Source organism: Ambystoma mexicanum, chromosome 5p (genome assembly GCF_040938575.1).
Source record: "Ambystoma mexicanum isolate Mex_15411 chromosome 5p, UKY_AmexF1_1, whole genome shotgun sequence".
Lineage (NCBI taxonomy): Eukaryota > Metazoa > Chordata > Amphibia > Caudata > Ambystomatidae > Ambystoma > Ambystoma mexicanum.
The window spans coordinates 808,174,565-808,195,150 of NC_090930.1; the positions used below are offsets into that span (position 1 = coordinate 808,174,565).

General features: G+C 46.4%; 1 protein-coding gene across 3 annotated transcripts in view; it reads right to left on the minus strand.

Moving 5' to 3' along the window:
• The window catches only part of NT5C3A (5'-nucleotidase, cytosolic IIIA), a 656,918-nt gene that overhangs the window by 234,937 nt on the left and 401,395 nt on the right, over positions 1-20,586 (minus strand). For all 3 annotated transcript variants that reach the window (XM_069613233.1, XM_069613235.1, XM_069613234.1), the window contains one exon: positions 7,979-8,025. In XM_069613233.1, coding sequence (XP_069469334.1) covers positions 7,979-8,025 — 47 coding nt within the window. The remainder of the gene's footprint in view (positions 1-7,978; positions 8,026-20,586) is intronic.

The window sequence follows — 20,586 nt, forward strand, 5'->3', positions numbered from 1 at the left end:
CGCCATCATCGTCGTCGTCCGTCCCAGTCGCTGTATCCGTCACCGTATCCTCTCTAGGGTCTGAGGGGGATGATGGGTCCACAGGCCTCGCGGGCACAAAGCACGGAGCGGTGTGGACTCTCCTCCGCTTGTTCGGATCCTCCGCTGGGGTCCGTGGTAACCTCGTCCTTATCTCAGTACATAAGGATTGGATCACCAACAAAATGGTCGCCGAGCTATCCTGGGGCTCGGGTAATGGCTGCGACTGACGGGATGGCTGCTCCACTGGGCCATCGTCATTGCCATCGTCGCTATCTTCGATCACATCAGCGGGAACCGTCCCCTGGGATCGAACCTTCTCGAACCTCTCGTTGAGGCCTATGAACCTCTCGTTGAGGCCTTTCACGGTTTCCACCGGATCCTCCTCGGAGGCTGAATCCGAGTCCGTAATGGCCACTGCCCCCCCCCCTCTTTTTCCGCCGGGGTCTTCACGGGGGTCTTAACGATGGTCTGGAAAGAGGACTCCCTCCGCGGCGGCAGGGAAACTCTGTGCCCCGAGGCTGCCTCCACTGGCGTAGCCTCTGCCGGCTTTGCCAGGGCTGCTGCGACAACCTCGATAGAGGCCTTTGCTGGGTGGATCAAGGCCCTCACCACCTCAGGTGCGTCCTGGGCCTTCGCTTTGGGGGGGGGGTGGGAGGGTCATAGCCTCGCTCCCACTCGGCTCCCTTCGAGATCGACCGGGGCCTCTCCAGAAGCTTACCCAGGTTCTCAGACTTCCTCTTCCCCGAGCGCTGGCTCGTGGTTGATCGTGCCGGGGATGTCGCGCCCTGCCTGGCAGCCGAGGAGCCCGACCTTTCGGCGCTCCCGGTGCCCGCGGACTCACGGTGCTTGGCCTTCTGTTGGGCCCCCGTCGCCGGGGTGCCCTCACAGGACTTAGAAGACCGCTCAGACTTTTTCTTCGCCTTCTCACCTGCTGTGCCCTTCTCCAGCCGGGCGGCAGGCGGGAACGACGATCTTGCTTGGTCTGTTCCGACAGGTTCTTGCAGAACGCAGAGTCCTTCTCCACGTGCGTCTTGTCCTCATGAAGGCAGTAGAGACATCTCGAATGCTCGTCCTCCTTGAAAACATTTTGCAATCTGCATCCTGAACAGCTTGGATCCAGGCGTCGAGCTTCCCTTGTCCTGGGCCATGTCTGTTGAGGTAGGCCACAGATCTTCTGGAATCCTCCAAGAAGCGTAACTCGACGAAAACTTCACACTTGAGGGGCGTAGAAGAATTCCGAAATGGGTTCCCGTTATCGGAAGTAGAAACGGTGGAGCTTGAGGCTCGATTAACTGAAAAAATTAGAAAAATCTCCTGAAAAAACTTGAAAACGCAGTAAAAGCTCGAGAGCTAAACACGAGGACTCCCAAAACTTGAACGTGCGGTAAAAATCTGAGGATGGCTGCCAGATGAGGGGCTTAGGTAGAGGGCAGTCATTGGCTGGGGGCAGTATGACCCAGAGATCAGTGATTGGTTACTACTAAGAAAGACAGATCAGAAACGAAACGGATACCGATTTTTTCTTTACCGAGGATTCCCGGCCTGACGACGGGGAATATTCATGAGCATGTGAATCCATGCCAGACCCCATGCTGGAGAACCGTAAGATTCTTCATTATTTATTGAGTCCAAATACAACCCACATCGCACAGAGTTGTCCCTCGTCTTCAGTATGTCCAGGGGTTTTGGAGCAGAGTCCCTTTTTTTATAGCCAGAAGTCCTTTGCATACAAGGAGACTATATGGCCCCTCTTGCAAGCACTAGCAAACGATCAGCAAAACAGTAACTCAGAATTACGTTCAGGGGGTTGCGGGTGGAGGGTGCGGGGTGAGTCAATCTATCCTCAGGCAAACGACAGAGTGAAATACACACGCCTCTTGCGTCCTCCTCTGTATTTCCCTGCAATCCTGCTTCAGGTCAGTTTGTACAAGAGCCAAATCCAGCCCATTACTCCAATCCAAAATGTAACTCACGTTAATAATCGGAGCATTCACAACCATCTGACCAAGTCTAACTGGATCCAAAGTAGAGGCGAGTATTCCGCAGGACGTTCTAAAGACATGGAGTCTTTAGGTACATGATGTATTCCTGCCATGTATAACACCTGTTTGGTCATTGGGGACAATCTGTGTCACTACAGTTTGGCGGCTGACTAGACATATTTTAACATCAATCTTTAGCATGAAGAGTAGGAGATACGAGTCACATTTCACAGAATGCATGTTTGGTTTAGGCAATACTACAACAGTCTACTCCCTCAAAGTGGGTGGATAAGAGCACTGCCACCTTTCACTTTCAAATAGCTTTAGGAGCTGGTGAGCCACTTTCCCTTTAAAGGCCGTGCAAAAATCTGCAGGCAAACGATCACTTTCTATTTTACTTCACAGCAGACACTATTCCAGTTGTTGCGATTGGTCTGTTCGTAATCTCTTTGCCTTTGTTAGATATGCTCCAACAGGTCAATGATGTTCACCCAGCCTGGGACTGGAAGGCTTCAAGTACAGACCCTGATACTATTCCTTTCATGTATCTGACTAGGAAGACCAGTAGTCACCAGGCTTTTTCTCCTTCTCCACATGCTTCCAGATTACCCTCAAATCTCCTCAATTCCACTATTGCTTCAATGCATTCTACATTCAAACTCGCTAGTTCTTCCCAACTCCAACCTCTGAGGGTTATCTGTTTCCAATCAGTTTTATTAGGTCTTCCTTGTCCATCACCATCTTTCCCCTGTACACAAACATTGTCAATAGGCAGATGCACTTTATGACCCTGTGATGAATCCTTGGATGCCGTCCCCTCTCCCGTGGGGTGGGGGGGCCTTCCCATGGGGCCAGAGCAGTGCTGCCACAGTTGAACAGTCCCCCCGGGGATGGTGCACCGAGGGAGGATCACATGGGGAGGGAAAACCCTCATGGGATGACATTCTGGGGAGAACATGGTATACCTCTACCCCTTTACAGCCTCCCTCACCCTCTTACCCTATACCGGATCCCATAGTCCCCTACATTTCAATGTACCTGTGTAAGATAGACACTTGCACCTCCTTAAGTACTGAGGTGAGGAAGAGTAGGGACTACCCATGTAAATTCCAACACAAGAGTGGTGAAGAAGAACACCTAGGACTCACTCTGAGTCCTAAAGCTCAGTACTGGGGCAAAGAAGATGCATGGATCAATGCAGACAGTCGTGCAGAACCAACATGAGAGGTCCAGACATCTTGGAAGAAGTACTGGGATGAAGAGGAGGAGCGGAGGCATGACGAGTACTCCTAAGAACCACTTTGAGCAGTCTAGTTAACGCCAGCTGCTCATTGATCAATGTAGACTAGAAAAGAAAGTGACACTCTGAAGTAATTCTCTAGTCCTGCCTGGGGGAGCTGCAGGAGCAAGCACGATGCAGGAAAGTGGAAAAAAGCAGACCAGGACGGCCAGAGGGGAGCTGGAAGGGCCAGTCCAGAGTGGAAGGACTAGAAGGCAAGCTGGCAGAGAGAGGCTCCCAGTGTTCCTCAAGCCTGGAAAGTGCCTGAAGGGAAGACCGCGCTGCCCAGAGGAAGTTTGAGACTGCAGTGTTCCCGGGCAGACCAAGACCCACTGTAAGGCTCCATAGAGGTAGGGGTAGCACTTGGGCTGGCTGTTGGGAAACTAATAAGGTGCAGCCAGCATTTTCATAGTGGCAGTACCTGGCAGGCAAGTGGAACCAGGTCTGTCCTGCAACAAGAGAATATTAAGTGCCTGGGACCCACCTAACAAAAGCAACAGGAGTCATCTTCCTCGTGGTCGTACTTCGGAGGAAAGGGCTCCAAGTATCCGAAGGCAAAGAAAAGGGGTATGGGACCCACCACGATGTGAGAACACAAGTCATCTTTCTTGTGGTGGTACTTGGGAGAAGGTCTCCAAGTACCCGAACATAAAGAAGAGGGCTCGGGACCCACTCCCATGAGAAGGGAAACCACAGAGCAATTTAATAAGGACCATCCTTGGCAGGGAAGTAAACCAAGTTGGTCCAAGCAGAAAGAGAGAAGCAGAGAGGTCTGGGACCTACAAGAGCTTTTACAATTCGGAAGGAAAGCCCATGCAAAGGGAATCATTCCCCAGGGCATTGTGAACTGTGTTAAGAAGCCTGACATTTTAAATTGTGTTAAGAAGCCTGATCTTTTGGTACTAAGAAGTCTGATGTTTTGAATTTCCAAGAGAAGGAACCAAGGCAAGGGAGTCATTGCCCCTGGTTGTTGCGAAGCTTGTGTTCCAGAGAAATATTTAAGAACTTTATGGAACTTTGTTTTACATTTAAGAACTTTGACTTTGGAACCTTTTTTGTTTGGAAATCTCTTGAAAAGGGCAACACGACCCTAAAAAGGAAGCCATTCTTTCAGAACAAGTCTTCCCCCCTACTTTGATTGGATCAACAGTCCATTATTCCGAGTATTCCTTCTGTTCTATATAGTTTAGTCAATATTATGTGTGCTAGAAATAGGCTTTGGACTTGCGACAGTGGACTATTTCATTTAGATAAAGACATCCTAACACTTACCTTAGTTTTGGTTGAGGCAGGGAAACACCTCATAGATATAGGGGCAGGTAGACGTTTTCCTGATTTCCTTTTAAATAAAGGTTTATGTCAACCAACATGAGCCCCCTGTGTCCTAGTCCTACTTCTACACCCTTACATCCCCTAAACTATCAGATGTTCCCATGATGCTTGATCAAGTGCTTGGTTTCCCTGAAAAAATAGCAAAGCTCCCCTCCAATCAGACTTCTAAATAGCATGTCCACTATGTTGGAATTCTAGGAATCTGTCTCTGGATATAATCTCACTTAGCAATGTAGATGATGCAGAAGCAAATAATTAGCAGTTACTGTTAGTTCATCGCACAATTAAAGTTGCCACAAAGAATTTGGTGCCCTGATCCCCCAATTAAAGTCTGCACATTGTCATTAGCCCAAGAACAAGTAGAAAGAAGTCTATTCATGGGTATTGCTTGAGAGACTTCTTCTTAGAGAGCTTACTTTTGACTTCCATCTTAACACTATTTTTGCTTTTCACTATTCTCAGTTTGGTCAAACTGATCTATGATGTACTTGGATGCCTTATTTCAGGGGTCTGCAACTTGCTGCTGTCTAGATTGTTTGGACGATGACTTGCAACATAACACACTGTTGATTGTGCTGGCTAGGGTCAATGGGAGTTGTAGTCCAGACCATTTGGAGAGCCATATGTTGCAGACCCATGCCCTACTGCCTCTAAATACTTGTGATTGTGGCATGTGTCAATTAGATTGGATCTCTTATTCATCCAGCTGGATCTTCATGTAAACAATAGTCAATATCCTTTGCGACTCAATACCATCTGAGAGAGCAGCTCTGCTGGGCGTTTTGGCTCCCTCCATGAGTATGTGTTCAACTGAAGAGTGTGTGACCCTCTGACTGCCCGGTGCACTCAATTGCACCATTTGATGGAACTGAAAAGTGCTAAGCACTTAATCATCAATAGATGTTGCTAGTTGTCTTACAGAACTGAGCATTCAATGTGACCTATAATAGAGGGTAAATGTGGGAAATCCACAAATACCTGGGATCATACGCTGTTAAGGAGAATTTTCATTTCTGTGCCAATTCCCTTCAACCTTAGAGGTCCCCAGTTCTTTTGCTGGTCTCAGTGCTTTTAAATTTTTACTCCTGAGTGAGTGTGACCTTTTTCTCACTCACTCCTGTTTTTCTGACTATGATTTTCTATGTTCCTTACTGTTTTATGGAGTCTGGTAAACACCTTTGGCATCTGCCTTTGCATTGTGAGACACAGCACCTTTTGTGCAGTGCCACTAAGTCCCTTAGACTTCTCTTAATGTCTAACTACATTTTCTTTGGTGTACTACTGTTCACAAGAATAGTAAGAGGACCCCTGTCTTACTTACCTTTACTTTATGGGTCCAGCACACACCACCCTGGGTGGAGTGCTGGGGGTTACATAGTCATTCTTTTAACCCATTCCTCATTTATCATTTTGTTACACTAACTCACTTGAATGGCTGGTGGCAGTGGTTTCTTTTTTACTACCTTGTGACATGTATCTGCAGGTTGATACCTCAGCTGCAGTGCGGCACACAAGGGTGACCATTTTCCCAAAATGGCCTGTCTTTTTTTTTTTTCTCGCCATTTCTTGTTAGTTTGTTCTGGGCTTTTACCCTGTTTGCATCAGGTTTGAGTCCTTTGTGTGTTTTGCCTTTTGCGGGCTTTGTCCCTCAAGCCCGTCCAGGCTCCAGTGTGTCTGGAAAGGCAGGAAGTGAGGGACGGACCCCAAACTTCCCTGTCCTTTGTCTCTCAGTCTGTCTGAGTGAAACCACTTCCAACTGGTCGGCTGGCTGTCCTGGAGGACAGCTACCCTGCTGTGATTGACAGCCTAGGGCTGTGAATGAATGGGAACTTGCAGAAAAAGCGAGGTTTTGGGACTAAGAGCAGAGTCGACCACTGGAGGACAACATCCGAAGCAGAAGATGAGAGAAGATGGCAGCAGCACCCTAGTGGAACGCAACGTGCCCAGTGAAGCCATGTAGCTGTGCTGACCCAGTTTTCGAATCGACAGGGAAGACCCGTAAAGGACGACTTCCTCCCTTAGGCTGGTGGGACCAACTAGCCTCGAAACAAACTATTTTGGCATAACCCCTGATTTGCAGTGACTTTCCAAAGCTGCAGCAACCCAATACCCAGGGCACCTCGACCATCTGTGAGTACATTGTCTTCCTAAGTCCGTATCGGGCCGGATCTTCGTGGGCATCCAGAGAACCCTTCAGAAGCAAGAAATCCGCATCCAGTGTCCACTCACCAGAGTCCAGGACTGAGGGATCAAGGAAATCCTAACCAGATCTTTTTGTTCTTTGTTGGTGCCGAGAAAAAGGTGCCAAACCCACAAAGAGCCACTGAATCGATGGAAATCCATTGCTGCCGAATCCCTCTCTTGAGTGCTGCCACTGGAGTACGTGAGACGTCCTCCCGTTCGTCACCACGACCAAGGACCAAGAACAAGGATACTGCATTGCCTCGTGGAGGCAACCAGCTGGAACACTTTCTTCATTTTGAAGGTACTTTGGGGCTTGGGGTGTTTAATCATTTTGCCATTTGGGGTGCTTCCTATCTTTGGGAGTGCGATTTAACCCTACACTAAGTTGACCCCAACTTATAATCATTGGCCTTACAGCTTGTGCTTTCAAAAGGCGACGCTTCTTGAGTTGCTGGGATTTTGCTTTTGAACACTGACTATTTAAGAACATATTTCTAAGAAGAAGAGCATCAGAACTTTGATTTTGTCCATTGACTTTGGCTGTCCTGGCTCCCTAAAGGCCTCCTTGTGAACCTATTGGCTTTGGCAGTGCTTGTTCCCTTACAGGTTTTAAACGTTGAACACTTTAATGCTGGGATAGTAGACTGCCTGAATCCCTTTGAGAGAATCTAACTGTTCTTATAACCCATCAGTATGCTCAGATCTAACCCTAACCTTTCCTTCCTTGAAAAACTCAGTATTGCAAAGGTGATACCATATAAATGCTATATTGACCTCAAATGACTTCACCTCTGGGTGCTGGAACATGTGCAACACATGAATGAATTACTCACCTGCTTTATTGCTCACTTTTTGAACTGAATCCTAACTTGGGATTAATGTTACAGCTAATTACTGCTTTTTAAAGAATGCTTTAAATATCTTTGTGTATAAATAAATAATTTATTATAACTAAGTGTGTAAATGTTTACTTTAATACCTGCATTGACTGGTTTCTTTGCATAGCTCTACAGCTCACATTACCCCTCTTAAAATAAGCCTGGCTGCTCAGTCACACTAGTACAGGCCTATATTAAAAGGTGAGTTACCCAATACCAAGAGGTAAGTCTTGTGTAGTCCCACACCAGTTGGACTGCACCAATTCATACCTAGCATACGCATGTATAACATTTAAAGTTACCTTTTTCCGACAATCATCTGCAATAAGCTTACTATTGTCAATTATATCTGCAAAAAAGAAAAGAAAATGTATCAGAAAGGACAACGAGCAACAACGCTACAACAGTTCACCAGAAGCATTCATTCGTGACACCTTACAAAACTGTTTGCTCATCGTGAGGCTTACAGACCAAAACATAATTAGCAATTGTGCATGAAGACAAACGTATATATCTCCTGAACAGACGGAACTGAATAATGCGCACACTTTTTTTCAATGAATTAACTGAGGGGTAAAAATAACAGCAGTAATTTCCATAGCACCCTCCTACTCCACTTCCACAATGTGAGCATAAAGTTAAAATATTAAGCTCTGTAGGAATATAAAGAATGGTGCAGCCTATCTTTAGTGGGCTTTAATTTTCTTCAGTGTACGATGTAAGGAACTCATGGTGGCAGCAACAGTAAAGACAAATACAAGTGATCACAGTTCAAGGGTGTTTATTGAATTTTATAATGGGTGAGATAAACGTTTAATCTAAACCTAAATCTAAGAGGGGAGCAAGCAAAAACCATCAAATAATAAGGCAGTCCTAGTGGCGTCTTGTCAAATAAAAAAGGACCTATACTAAAAAAGAACTATTGCCAATCCTTAATACTATTTACAAAAAAAGGGTGTGGGATATTGTTCATCAGAATAGAAAGAAGTGTTCACAAAAATATTACGTCAGGATGGTATGGCTGGGCCTCCCTTTCCCACATTTGAGGCACGGGATGGATAAGGTGGGACTCTCAAGCACAGCAAACTCCTGGGCCTCAACAGCACGAGGTTCACAGTTCAGTTCAACGGTATCAAAAACCTTCTTAGGCCAAGTCTCTTTCCTGCAAAAGTCCCTTGCCTCAGAAGGCCTGTGATGCTTCACAATGACAAACAAAGGGTTTCTTCTGTACTCTTCTACCTTGGGCGATTGTTCTTCGCCCCCTGGATCTCCCTCTGCCGGGCTCTGATCCTCCTTGCAAAAACAGGCCTCCCTCCATCGGGTTCACTATGGTCTTTCTTCAACACAGTTCATGTATTCCTAATACAGTTCATGGTTTGCTCAGTTTTATCAGAAAGAAGGGTATCTTTCTCTTTAGCTTTCTTTCGGCATCCCTCTGTTGGGTTCACACTTGCCAATTATCACAGTTCACAATTGTAGTGGAAAGCGGGGTTCCCTTCCCCTAGCTTTCCTATGGCAATGGGTCAGAGACTTTCGATTGTATAGGGGATTTAGTGTAACCCTCATAGGACCACTCTGACGTCTGACGTCACCCTTTCCTAGGGCCTTCTGGTTACTGTAGTTTTCAAACAAAACAGGTCCTGGTCAGAGCCTTTCGAATGAGTGCCCCGTGGCGCCAGACCCCTCTGCACCTGAACCTCAACAGGGCTTTCTTTAAAGTTCAAACATACACACAAGTTCTTTCTTCTCGTTCATAATGTTGCTAGTCGTAACCTTGGGTTTAACACAGTTCGGTTGGATATCAGCTTCCTACGACTCACTGACTGTGCCCAACTCATTGGCGTCTTTGTTCTCTCAAGTCAAGGATAGTACCACAGTATCCAGCTTGCCTCTCCGCCTGCGTTATCAAAGCGGGAGGCCCCCGTGTACCATTGATCTCTGTTGCTCCATACGGCAGCTGTAACTCCCGCTCCATCCTTTTCCCTTCTGGATGCTTTGCTGGTCTGTGTGAAAAGGGCAAGGGCAATTCCCGCTTCATTGTCCTTCCGGGTCTCACCACTTTTCTTCTTCCTTTGTACTGCCGGTTCAGTGTAGCTGTCTCCTCGTGCGTTCGGCCTTGCTCGAAGTGTGCTTTTGAGCTCCGCCTTTTATCCTTGTGGTGAAGGTAAAGGGCTGTCTGGTGTGCATGGTTTTTGTCAATTGCCTGACTCTGCCTGACCCGAGTGTTGGGACATGTCAGGTAAATTGCTCTGGTGTTAGGCCGTTGTCCGTTACCGTGTATGCAAGCGTTTGTGTAGGAAAAAGGGGGGGGGGCGGTAAATGTTCCTAAATATCCTACAGGGTAGGAAGAGGAACAGTTATTATAGAGAAGGGGATACTGCGTCTCAAACCTCAGTGTTCCACTTCCTCTCCCTGAAAACTCCCTGCCCAGGTCATCCTCCCCCACTGGTCCACCCCCAGAACTGGATCCAATAGCGATGGCTGTGCCCTGGCCACCTGGACGACAGATCTCCGGGGACCAGCAGGTGAGACACCTTCAGGTTTCTCACAAGGGTCACTACAGAGAGAGATTTCCAGATTCACTCAGAAACTTATAGCTCATTTTGTATTTACATTCTGAGCTGCCCCATTTTACATTGAGTTTGGGAACCCAGATTTATTCTGGGATGCAGTAAGATCTATAACAGGTATGAAAATAATACTACTAGCAGGATGCTCATCAAGCACTACCCATGGAATCTAACAAGTCATGACATCACGACAAATGTGTACAACACCTAATCAGGGGAAGCCTGCTATACATGAACATTCCTGTAGTGTTAATGATCAAATTGCTTAATCTTGATCAGTTTGTATCCACCCCATTATCATCAACTTAATTCAGACATTGATAACCCATACACATTTTCCAATATACATTAAAAAAAAAGGCCAGCTCCATGATGGGAGTCTACATCATTTATGACCACCATGCTCATAATTTGATTTCTTGGAACACATCATCCCTTCCTGAAATAATCAGACTGTGGGCTCCAGATAATTTGAGGTCAGAGCATTGTGCTCCTTATTTTGGGAAGTTGGGGGCACAAACAGTTATTTTCCAGCTGGCATATTAGGAAAGCAAAATATATTTTAGAATAGTAAAGACACTTTTCTTATTTATTCATACAGGAAGTAACAATGCTTTTTTTTTATCACAAAAGAAGGCACAGCAGATAAGAAATCAGATGTGACGAGAAGCAGTGAGCTTCTCACTATGTGGTGAGTTGGAGGGACAATCCGACCAGGTTGCTGGGGGAGCAGGGGAGTAAATAGAACAGTCACCAGGGACAATACATAGATTAAGGACGCTGTCATGATTCCTGCCCCTCATGTCCCCAGCCCTCCAAGATGTCAGGCTGGAGCCAGGCCACGATCACCTACATGGCCCTCAAGGGCATCTCCATCCCTCGAAAGACCCACTTGGAGACAGACTTGGCGCTTGTGGCACCAGACTCACTCACTCCCATAGGGGATTGGGCTTGTAGTGCATTGATGGGGACATGCTGGACAAGATGGATGCCCCCACATATTTCGGTTCCCAGAACTGCATTTGCGGTCTAGTCTTTTGGGTGTGGTTCAGCCCAGAGACACCTGGGATACCCAGAGACTATTTAAGCCACACCCAGGCTGAGAAACATGCTTTGCGTTTTCTGCACCTGCAGCGTGACACTCACCGTGTTCGGATCGGTCTCCAGTAGGCCTGCATCTTTCTTCTGCGCTCAGCTCCTGCAAGAACACCGTTAGGAACAGCCTTACCTTGCGGCGCTTCTGGCCATCATTCATCGCTCCTTCTGTTCTGCAGCCATTTTAGGGGGTGTCATTCCCATCCCGGCACGCCGCTTCCTGAGGAAAAGGGAAAAGAACATAAAAAAAGGCATTAGTAAGCATTCTGCAAATCTTTGCTTATTTTTAAATACTGTACGAGCTTCAAACGCTTACCTGAATTCCAGCTGCTATGGGGGAACTCTGTCTCCGGAACTTCTCATCCATCTCCAAGAGGGAAAAGACACTCCAGGTTAGCGTGGAAACTTCTAGAGGCGCCGCATACCGCGCTTACCCACCGCATTTGTTCTTCATAACCAGCATCCACGCTGAAAATGTTGTGGCACCTAAGAGAGACAGAAAAAGAACTCAGTTCAATACAAATACGAAAGGGGTGCATCGCGCTCTCACTCACCTTCAGCGCTACTCATCTCAGCAGCACACCGCCATCTCCGGACGCCGGCCATCATCTAAGGAAGGAAAGGAACGAAGTAAGAGAACTGTTGGAAAGACTCATTATACTTACCTGTCGGACTCTTGCCAGTGAAGTAACTAGGCAGCAACGAGCCTGCATCAATCAACGCGCCCCTGTGCTGAAAGCAGGACGGAGAGCACACTATCCAAGAAAACAAGGCCCAGTCGCCAGTCGAACAGCCTCCGGGGAAGAGTTCGAGGTCGTAAGAGGTCAGAACAGACTGAGTGACGTCCCCGTGGATACCAGGTGAGCGTTAAGAGACAATCAATATTGGACATTTTTAAGTGTTTAAGGGAGGTGAACATGATGAATGAAGTGCTAGAGTGGAGTCAGTAGAAAGTGGGGGACAGGGTAGAGGCGAGAGAGAAATGTTAGCTACAAGTCAGATGAGAGATAGGTTAAGAGTGTAATTTAGAGGCGAGAAGGTAAGCTTTTAGTTTGGCTTTGAACAGATCGTTGTGGACTGTTTCTTGGATGTCCGGGGGAAGAGAATTCTATGCACGTGGAGCAAGAAGAGAGAAAAAGCAGAAGCCAGAGGAAACACAGGGAGGGCAAGGTGCAGCAAGGGTAGCCAAGGAGGCAGAGCATAGATTACGAGAAGGCTTGTAGAGTTGGATAGATACTGTGGTGCCTTTCCGTGGATAGATTTGTGAAACAGAAATTTGTATCTGGCCCTGTTTGACACCATCAGCCATACAGCCTTGTGACGGTACGAGGAAGGAGGAGTGAAGTGAGGGAGTCCAAAGAGTCCTGGAAGCAAAGTTAATGATCTTATTGAGAGGACAGAAAGCATAGTTGGGAAAGAGGCATTGATTTTGCAGAAGCCGTCTACGATCGAAAGAAATGCACCGTCAGGGTCCCAGATTGGTTAAGGTGGAAATAACATAACCTCTGTAAGGAAGTTTTGGTTAGATTGAATGCCTGGTTGACAGAACACATTAATTTACTTGAATAAACAATAGCTACCAAAAGAAACAAATGGGCTGGGAAGCCCCAGTGGCACAGGTCATTAGCTCAAATCAAAACATTCTGACCCTAGCTAAAACTAAAGTCCGACAATGGGTTCAAACAAAACATTCAAACCCTGCATGAAACCTTGATATTTCTATGAAACGAGACAAGGGAAATTTCATAGTGGAATAACGCAAGCTTCATTAGCTCAGAAATCGGAAAGTGTGCAAAGTATTTTTTGGCTTGTGTTTTAAGAGCAACAATATATCACACTTTTTAAATTTAATATAGCACTTCAAAAAGCTATTCCATTTATCTTTAAGCGTGTTAGGGAGAATTCTCTGTTTAGGCTGAATTTCCTAACCTAGCGAGTCCCCCAGCAGCTTTGCTGGATTTTTGGGGTTTATTTTTTTCTCCTGCCAAGAGTGAGACTCTTTTACCCTCACTCTTGGACATGATTTGAGAGTGTTTCTTTGAATCTAGATGTGCTTAATGGGCTATGGGGTCTTTTACTCCATAGGGTTTTATGTGTTTTTGTGATGTGTGTTACACAGCACCCTCCGTGCAGTAACACAGGGGTGTCATAGTGACCCCCCAGTATAGACTCCATACCCTCCCTGGGACTGACTACTGTCTCCCAGGGCATGTAAAGTCACCATTGACTTTACTAGTCTTCAATTCTGAACAGAACCAGTACAAACCATCATATTGTGGACGTACTGGCTGGGGCAATTCGATTGCCCCAGGGTCTGTTAGTCGAGGGGGCACGTCTCCGTCCCCCCTGATTGAGTTTTGGCTGGTGGCAGTGGATACTACTTTTTATATTCAACCGCGAATATTTTCCTATGGGATTTCCCATTGTTTTAGGCTACTATCTTTATTTAATTATTTACGGTAGCCTCGAACATACCGCCGGTTTATTTAATTAATATTAATTCTCCGGTTGGTATTTTTTGCCAAAACTTGATTCTAAAATGGCGTTTGTGTTCCCTTCTGTGACTCCAACCCAAGTCGAGCCCTTTGTTCCACTTTTTGGCGGGCTTCTCCACAGAAGCCCTCCAAAGTGGTGCCACGATGTCTGGGGTACTTAGGAGGGGAATTTAGGCACCCTGGACTGAGTTGCCTAGGCAACTCAAGTCGCACTCCGTCCTGATTGGCCCAAGTGGTGAGCCGGCCGGCTCACCACTTAGCATGTTTGAGTGACAGCTAGGCTGAGTGAATGGGGGTTTGCTGCATAAAAGCAGGGCTTTGGAGACTGGAACTTCAGAAGTCCCCACAGGACCTAAGAATCCGACTAGGGAGAAGCTGAGCCGACCTGCCACGACACCACGACCGGTGGAGCCCTGCTGGACCGTCTCACCACTTTTTCCCAACGACAGAGGAGATCTCCTGCCGGAGAGTCTTCTTCCTTTGACTGGTGGGGATAACCAGTTTCACTGTCTTTTCGCTTTCCCGACGTATCTCGTGGCCGCCTTGCCCGTGCTAAGCACCCCGGCAACTGGGATACCACGTTTTACCACGACCGCGAGACAAAGGTACCACCTTTAACTGGAAAACTTCCCGGCTGGTTTCTGCCCTGGTAGTGCAACGACCTTCATCTTTCCTCCAAGTCGAGATCTTCTCTTCCCCTGGACGACGACGCAACTTGCAACCACTACCAGGAACAACTGCCACCGCTGGAGGATCCTTCCCACTTAAGGTACCGTGTCCCGCCTGGCTTCCCTTGCAACCGACTGTACGGGGTAGATTTAGCCCCCGGCTTTCGAACCTGGGTTAGCCTGGGACACCCTGGCTAAACTTTTCTAAGCCTCTCTAAACTCTTTTCTGAACCCTCTGCAAGACTTTCTAAGCCTAGTGTAACTGTGTGATCTTGGGCGTATTTGTGCTCTGCTCTCTCTAAGAGGGGGCCCAGCCTTTGGACTCTGGCTCACAAGTGACCTTTTGCTCTCTGCCTTACTAACCATGTTCTGGAATCATAGAGTGGTGTACCTCTTCATATTCTGTCTTTTTCCCTCCCTTTTTCACAAACTTATTAGAGTGCAATCTAGTTAAGCGCTCACCTCTGTATGAAAATAAGTGGTGTCTTACTGTGATTTTCTAATAGGGAAAAAGGGGTGTAGATATCATAATAGTAACTGTGTTTAGAATATTTTACAATACGAGTGCTGGAGTGTTTCAACTGTGTGTTTTTAGATAAATAATTATATACTTTGATACCAAAGCTCTGGTCAGTGTTTGCTTGTATTATTGTATCTGAGTACCTATTGAGTATACTTTGCATACTACCTAACTCTTCTTGGGGGAAGTCTGACTGCTCAGCCACAGCTACCAGGTAAATCTGGGTGGTATAGACTGCTACCAAGTGGGTTTACTGCTAACACCTGTAGTCTTAAATCTTTTGCAGTGGTCCCTAAGGGAACTGCACAGGTTTCTGCCTAACAAAGCATGCCCACAATTATTAGTTAAGAAAATCTAGGGAAAAATACTTGCCCATCATACAATTTTGTACAAATGGTAACATTTTTAATTAGAACCTGTGTCATTATATCACCCAAATAATAGAGGTTGCGATCCCGAGATTTCAAAACCCATGACCTCCTAATAGCCTCAAAAGAAGGCATTAAATGATCCTCAAACCTGAGGGTGTGCCTGTGTATCATTTCTAGCAATATTTTTTTGGAAAGCGGAGGTTGTGGCATGCTAATAAACAGGGATTGCTAAAAATGCATAAAAACCCAAATACAAAAGCTGAAGCTGTAGTGGACTTTCCATTCATCAGTCAACAGATTGGTTTGAAACTCCGATTTAACCAGTCCAGTGATGGCAAGCAGCACCATACACAAGGCAGTGATCACCACCCCAAAATCCATGACCAGAATTATAATTCAGACCGGATTGCAAAGGCTATATTTCGGCCACTAAATCACATCTTTCTTAAACAGGCTTTTTGGCGTGATCATGTTCTGTGTACCAATATTCAGCTTGTTTCCAATCACTCTCAAAGTTAAATGATAAGGGACAAATATGGAGTGTTAGGTAAGATTTTAACTTTAATGCTAAGTCACCCTCACTTGTGCGACCCCAAGAACTATTTTCTGGACACTTGTGCGCCCCAAGAACTATTTTCTGGACTGGTGGATTATTTTTCCCTATACCTCAGTGAGTGGTAACCTTTTGCCACACTCACTTTTATTCTTTGTATGGGTGTCATTTTTAAGACTCCATAGTGTCCTTTCAATTTGCTCCTCTTTGACAACTTTTGGTATACACCTTTTATTGTTAGAGGGTTGGCCTTTGGGCTCCCATTTTTACTTTCTCTGGCTAACCTTGTGGCCAACCTTGTGAGAACTACAGTTCCCAAGGGTATAAAGAATATATTTATCCCTTCTACATTTTTTTAGGTGAAACCAGCACACCCCACCTTATGTGGAGTGCTGGGGAGATACAATGTATCCCCTTTCTCACTAACACTAACAATTCTGTTACAGGGACAGGCTTACATTAAATGGCTGGTAGCAGTGAACATTTTTACTAATTTGATGCACCTTTACCACAGGCGGTTTCCACAACTGCAATAAAGGCACCCAAGGGTGCCCATTTTACCATCCTCTTTTTTTCACAATTTGACTGTTCCATGTCCTTTCTTGGTCCTTCCCCTGGTGTCCAGGGTGGAAAGTCCTTTGTGTATGTGTTATCTTCGGTGGGAGACCTCGGTCAAGCCCATCCAGGCACCACAGTGTCTGTGAAGACAGGAAGCGAGGGAGGAGTCCAAAACTCTGCAGCCCTTTGTCTTCTAGTCTGCCTGTGAGAATCCAGTTCCAACTGGGAGGTTGGCTGTCCTGAAAGGACTGTTGCCCCCCACAGGTTTGAATGTTTCATGCCTGTTTGACTGGCTGGGTCCATGCATAAAAGTCTGATCCTGGAAACTGAAGAGGTAGTCAACCACTGGACCTGAATCCAAAGAGAAAGATTAAGAGATTGCGGCTGCAATGATTTCCAGAGACCGGAGAGCCTACTGTGTAACCAGAGCCTGCTGTTACTGTTCCTTCCAAGCGACCTGGGGACTCCGAAAATGACGACCCCAACCCAGAGGCTAGTGAGATCCACTAGACTCAAGAAGACCTGCATTTTGTACCATCCCATGGCGTGCTGCGAGTGACCTTGTCGGGCTGCAATACACCAATACCCTGGTACCTTGAGCCATTGTGCGGTGCACGGTCTTCCAAATTCCAAATCAAGCTGAAAGGTTGGTGGCATACTGCTGAACCTCCAGAGACGTGATTCCACTCCTTGAAGTCCGATCACCAGAGTGTTGGATCAGATTAGCGACGAGAATCCAATCTGTGATATGGAGTCTTTTTCTGGCTCCTGAAAAGGGTGCCAAACCCCTGGAGAGGCATCCAGCCGCAAAGAAACTCTTGCCAGGAGCCTTCCTCGTTGATCCCTGCTGCAAATTCCCTTCCACAGCCATGTCTTCCATCTTCATGACAAAGGAATTCATCGACCGGTTTTTGGCTGCAGATCGTGAAGTCTTCCTGCTGCAACTTTTCTTCTGTACTGAGGTACTGAGTTTTTGTGATTCCTGTGTAGCTTTGGGGTGTTTCTTGTGATTGGGAGGGCTCGGATCCAGTTCACCCAGGTCCACTGCTGGAATCCTTCTAGGGTGTCCTCTCAGAAGTCCCTGAATCCTAACTAACTCTGCAGTGAACTACTTGTTTGAAGAGTCTTCCACAGTCTTCCTCGGACTTTCTGCAACTGAACCCTATCCTACCCGGTTTGGGTGTGTTTGACCGAAATGATTTTGATTGTGGCAAACTGACCGGAAATTATTTGCTCGAGGAACAATTTAAACGCACATTAACTTTTCTTTTGTCCCCCACCTCCAACATTAAAGAAGCGGGGGACACGCTGCATCCCCGAAATGGCAAAATATCAAAAATGGGGAGCAGGGGACACACCCACACTCCATGGTTGGTATTTTACAATATATGCGACCAAAGTGCCCCGAAGGCCAAATCACCCATGTAAAATTCAATCAAATTGGTCATTAGGTCAATTGTTTTAGGGTCAACCTCTTACGCTGCCTACAGCTGGCACCTAGACCACTAGCGCCCCTCTTCTGCCTCAGAGAATTCATGCAATAGACTAGGGAGGGACTGGATAAGAAAAGGATTCTGTTGTGTAAAGTATAACAAGTGTTTAAAAGTTACTTACTTGTGAAAGAGTTGGTTGGTAACTCACTCAGAGTGAGCAGTTACAACAGTTCTGACTTACCTTGAATGGGAGTAGTTTCTTACCTGTAACTCCATTTCTCCAGCATTGGTATCTTTCATGGATTCACATGCTTAGAATATTCCCCGTCGTCAGGCTGGGAATCCCCGTTACATTATATAGACCCTTTCCCGTAGGAAAACTTTTTCGACGCTATACGTCCTATCCACCTCGTTTTGTATCATGCGTGCCCGCGCCGTCAGGACGCCATGATATAAATACAGGACCCGCCCCCGCTCTCCCTCAGATTTCAACCGTCTTTCAAAGTAGTGGGATCCTCGCGGCTACTGCTAGTCGAAATTCTGAAAAGTATATGAGAGTCGGGAGTGGTTGCAGTCGCAGGCTACCAGGGAGGCACCAGCACCGCAGAGACGGTGGACAGGACAGCGCACTGAACCGGACTCGGATCCGAGACCAGGGACAACCTCCTGCGGGCGTTGGGGATGCACCTGTGAGGCACATCTCCACAACTCGTTCAGCCCTGTGGAGGCCTGGCACGATGCAAGACACTGTGGGGTATGGGAGAGTACGGGAAGTGCACCTGGTTGACGGACCCTCTCAGGGCACACTCTTACCTGTGCTGCATGCTAAGGTGATGTTCCCCCGCCGCAGGGACTCTAAACAGCCGCTCAAGCTGGGAGCACAGCTAGACCTGCGCCCTTCATTGGGACGTATGGCCTGCTTCCTCGCATCATGCCGGGGGCAGGGCTCACCCATACTCAGGGTGTTGGTGTGACCGACGTGAGCTCGGTGGTCATGCTGGTGTTGAGGCCCAGAGGGAAGGCGCATTCGAAGGCTCGGGAGGGGCAAATGCAAGGCTCCGGACAGCAGCTCAAATAGGGGGAGGGCCCTTACGACATCACCCAATCAGGAAAGGGATGGTATGGACCAATCCGGATTGGTAGAGAGTCAAGCCGAAAGAAAGGGATAAATTGCCAAACGCTAACCAACCTTTTGTTGAGCATTGCCGAAAGCTGAACAACTGGAGGAGAGGGAAAGCGACTGGTGGGCCTACCCAGGCTCGAACAATAAGGAGGAGGCTGAAAAGGAAGAGCCTTACCCCAAGACACTGACAGTGAAGTAATTGTCTAGGAGACCAACTACCATCTTCAGTGTCATTAACTTTAAGACACTGACGAATAAAGTATTATTTTGGCACCCAATTACCGAAACCTGTCCTGAATCTTACAATATGTAAGGTTATTTTACTCGCCTGTGAATTGGTTGTGCCTCTCCCAAAAGTAGAAATGCTGTTGGCTTCACTTTACTGTTACTTTTAGGATCTAAATGTGAAGGTATACCATCAGAGTCTTGCTTCCCCTGACCTGTTGTGTGACCTGTTATTTAGCCTGTCTAGACTAAGTCTGCCTTAGGTTTTACCTGCCTTGAATAACTGTGTGCCATTCTTAATAAGTGTAAAGAGTTATTGCTTACCTTAGTCTGTGTTCCACTGATCTGAAAATCAACTGTAATAGTATATTACACCCTTAGGTTTTACCTGCCTAGAATAGCTGTGCACCATTCTTAAAACGTGTTCGGTAGATGCAGCTGACCTTGGTCTGCCAGGTACAATCCTGAATTAGTGTACAAAGTTATTGCTTACCTTAGTCTGTTGTCCCACTTAACTGAAAAGCAACTGTATTTGTATGATACAACAGAAGGTCTTAAATGGTATAACTGTGTGTTATCCTGAATGTAGTTATAGGTTTATACTGTTCCATGAATTTGTGTTTCACTATTCAGAAATGTATCCTGGTAACAGGGTTGGTTTACTAAGTGATTCCTTAACTGAGCGTCACTGCATGACTGATCAGGTCTACTACCCCCGACTTACTATAAAGTAATTTAAAAGTAACTGATGGTTTCACTCCCCACGATAGGTGTGTTCTATACTAAAAGTGTTCGTAAGGTTTGAGTTCCCTAGAAATACTGTTCATTTTCTCAAAAGGGTCTATGCTTTGGTCTGTGTACTTTAAAGCATTGGGTTGTGTTTTTATAATGTGTTTATGACTAAGTACTTACCCCAAGACTTAACTTGGCCTAACTATTTATAATAAACCATTATTTTGTATAATACTTCTGGTTGTGTTTCTGTTGAACCCTTGGTATACTACAAGTTATTTGTACCTTCCTACAGTCCACTCTCCCTTCTAAGATAAGCCTTGCTGCTCTGTCTACACTACCAAATACTCAGGTGGCACAGCCTTACACTAAGAGTGGAGTTTTGTTCTGTCTCAGGGGTAAGCAGGACTAGAACTAGGACATGGATCTTCCAAAATTGACAACTTTGCTGCAAAGCTGCATAATCACTACTTTCACTGTTCTCCAGTCTTTTAGATGTAATGTAGTCCAACACGTATGCCCAGTATATTTCGAAGTACCCTAAGTGTTAGGCAAGATTGTATGCAG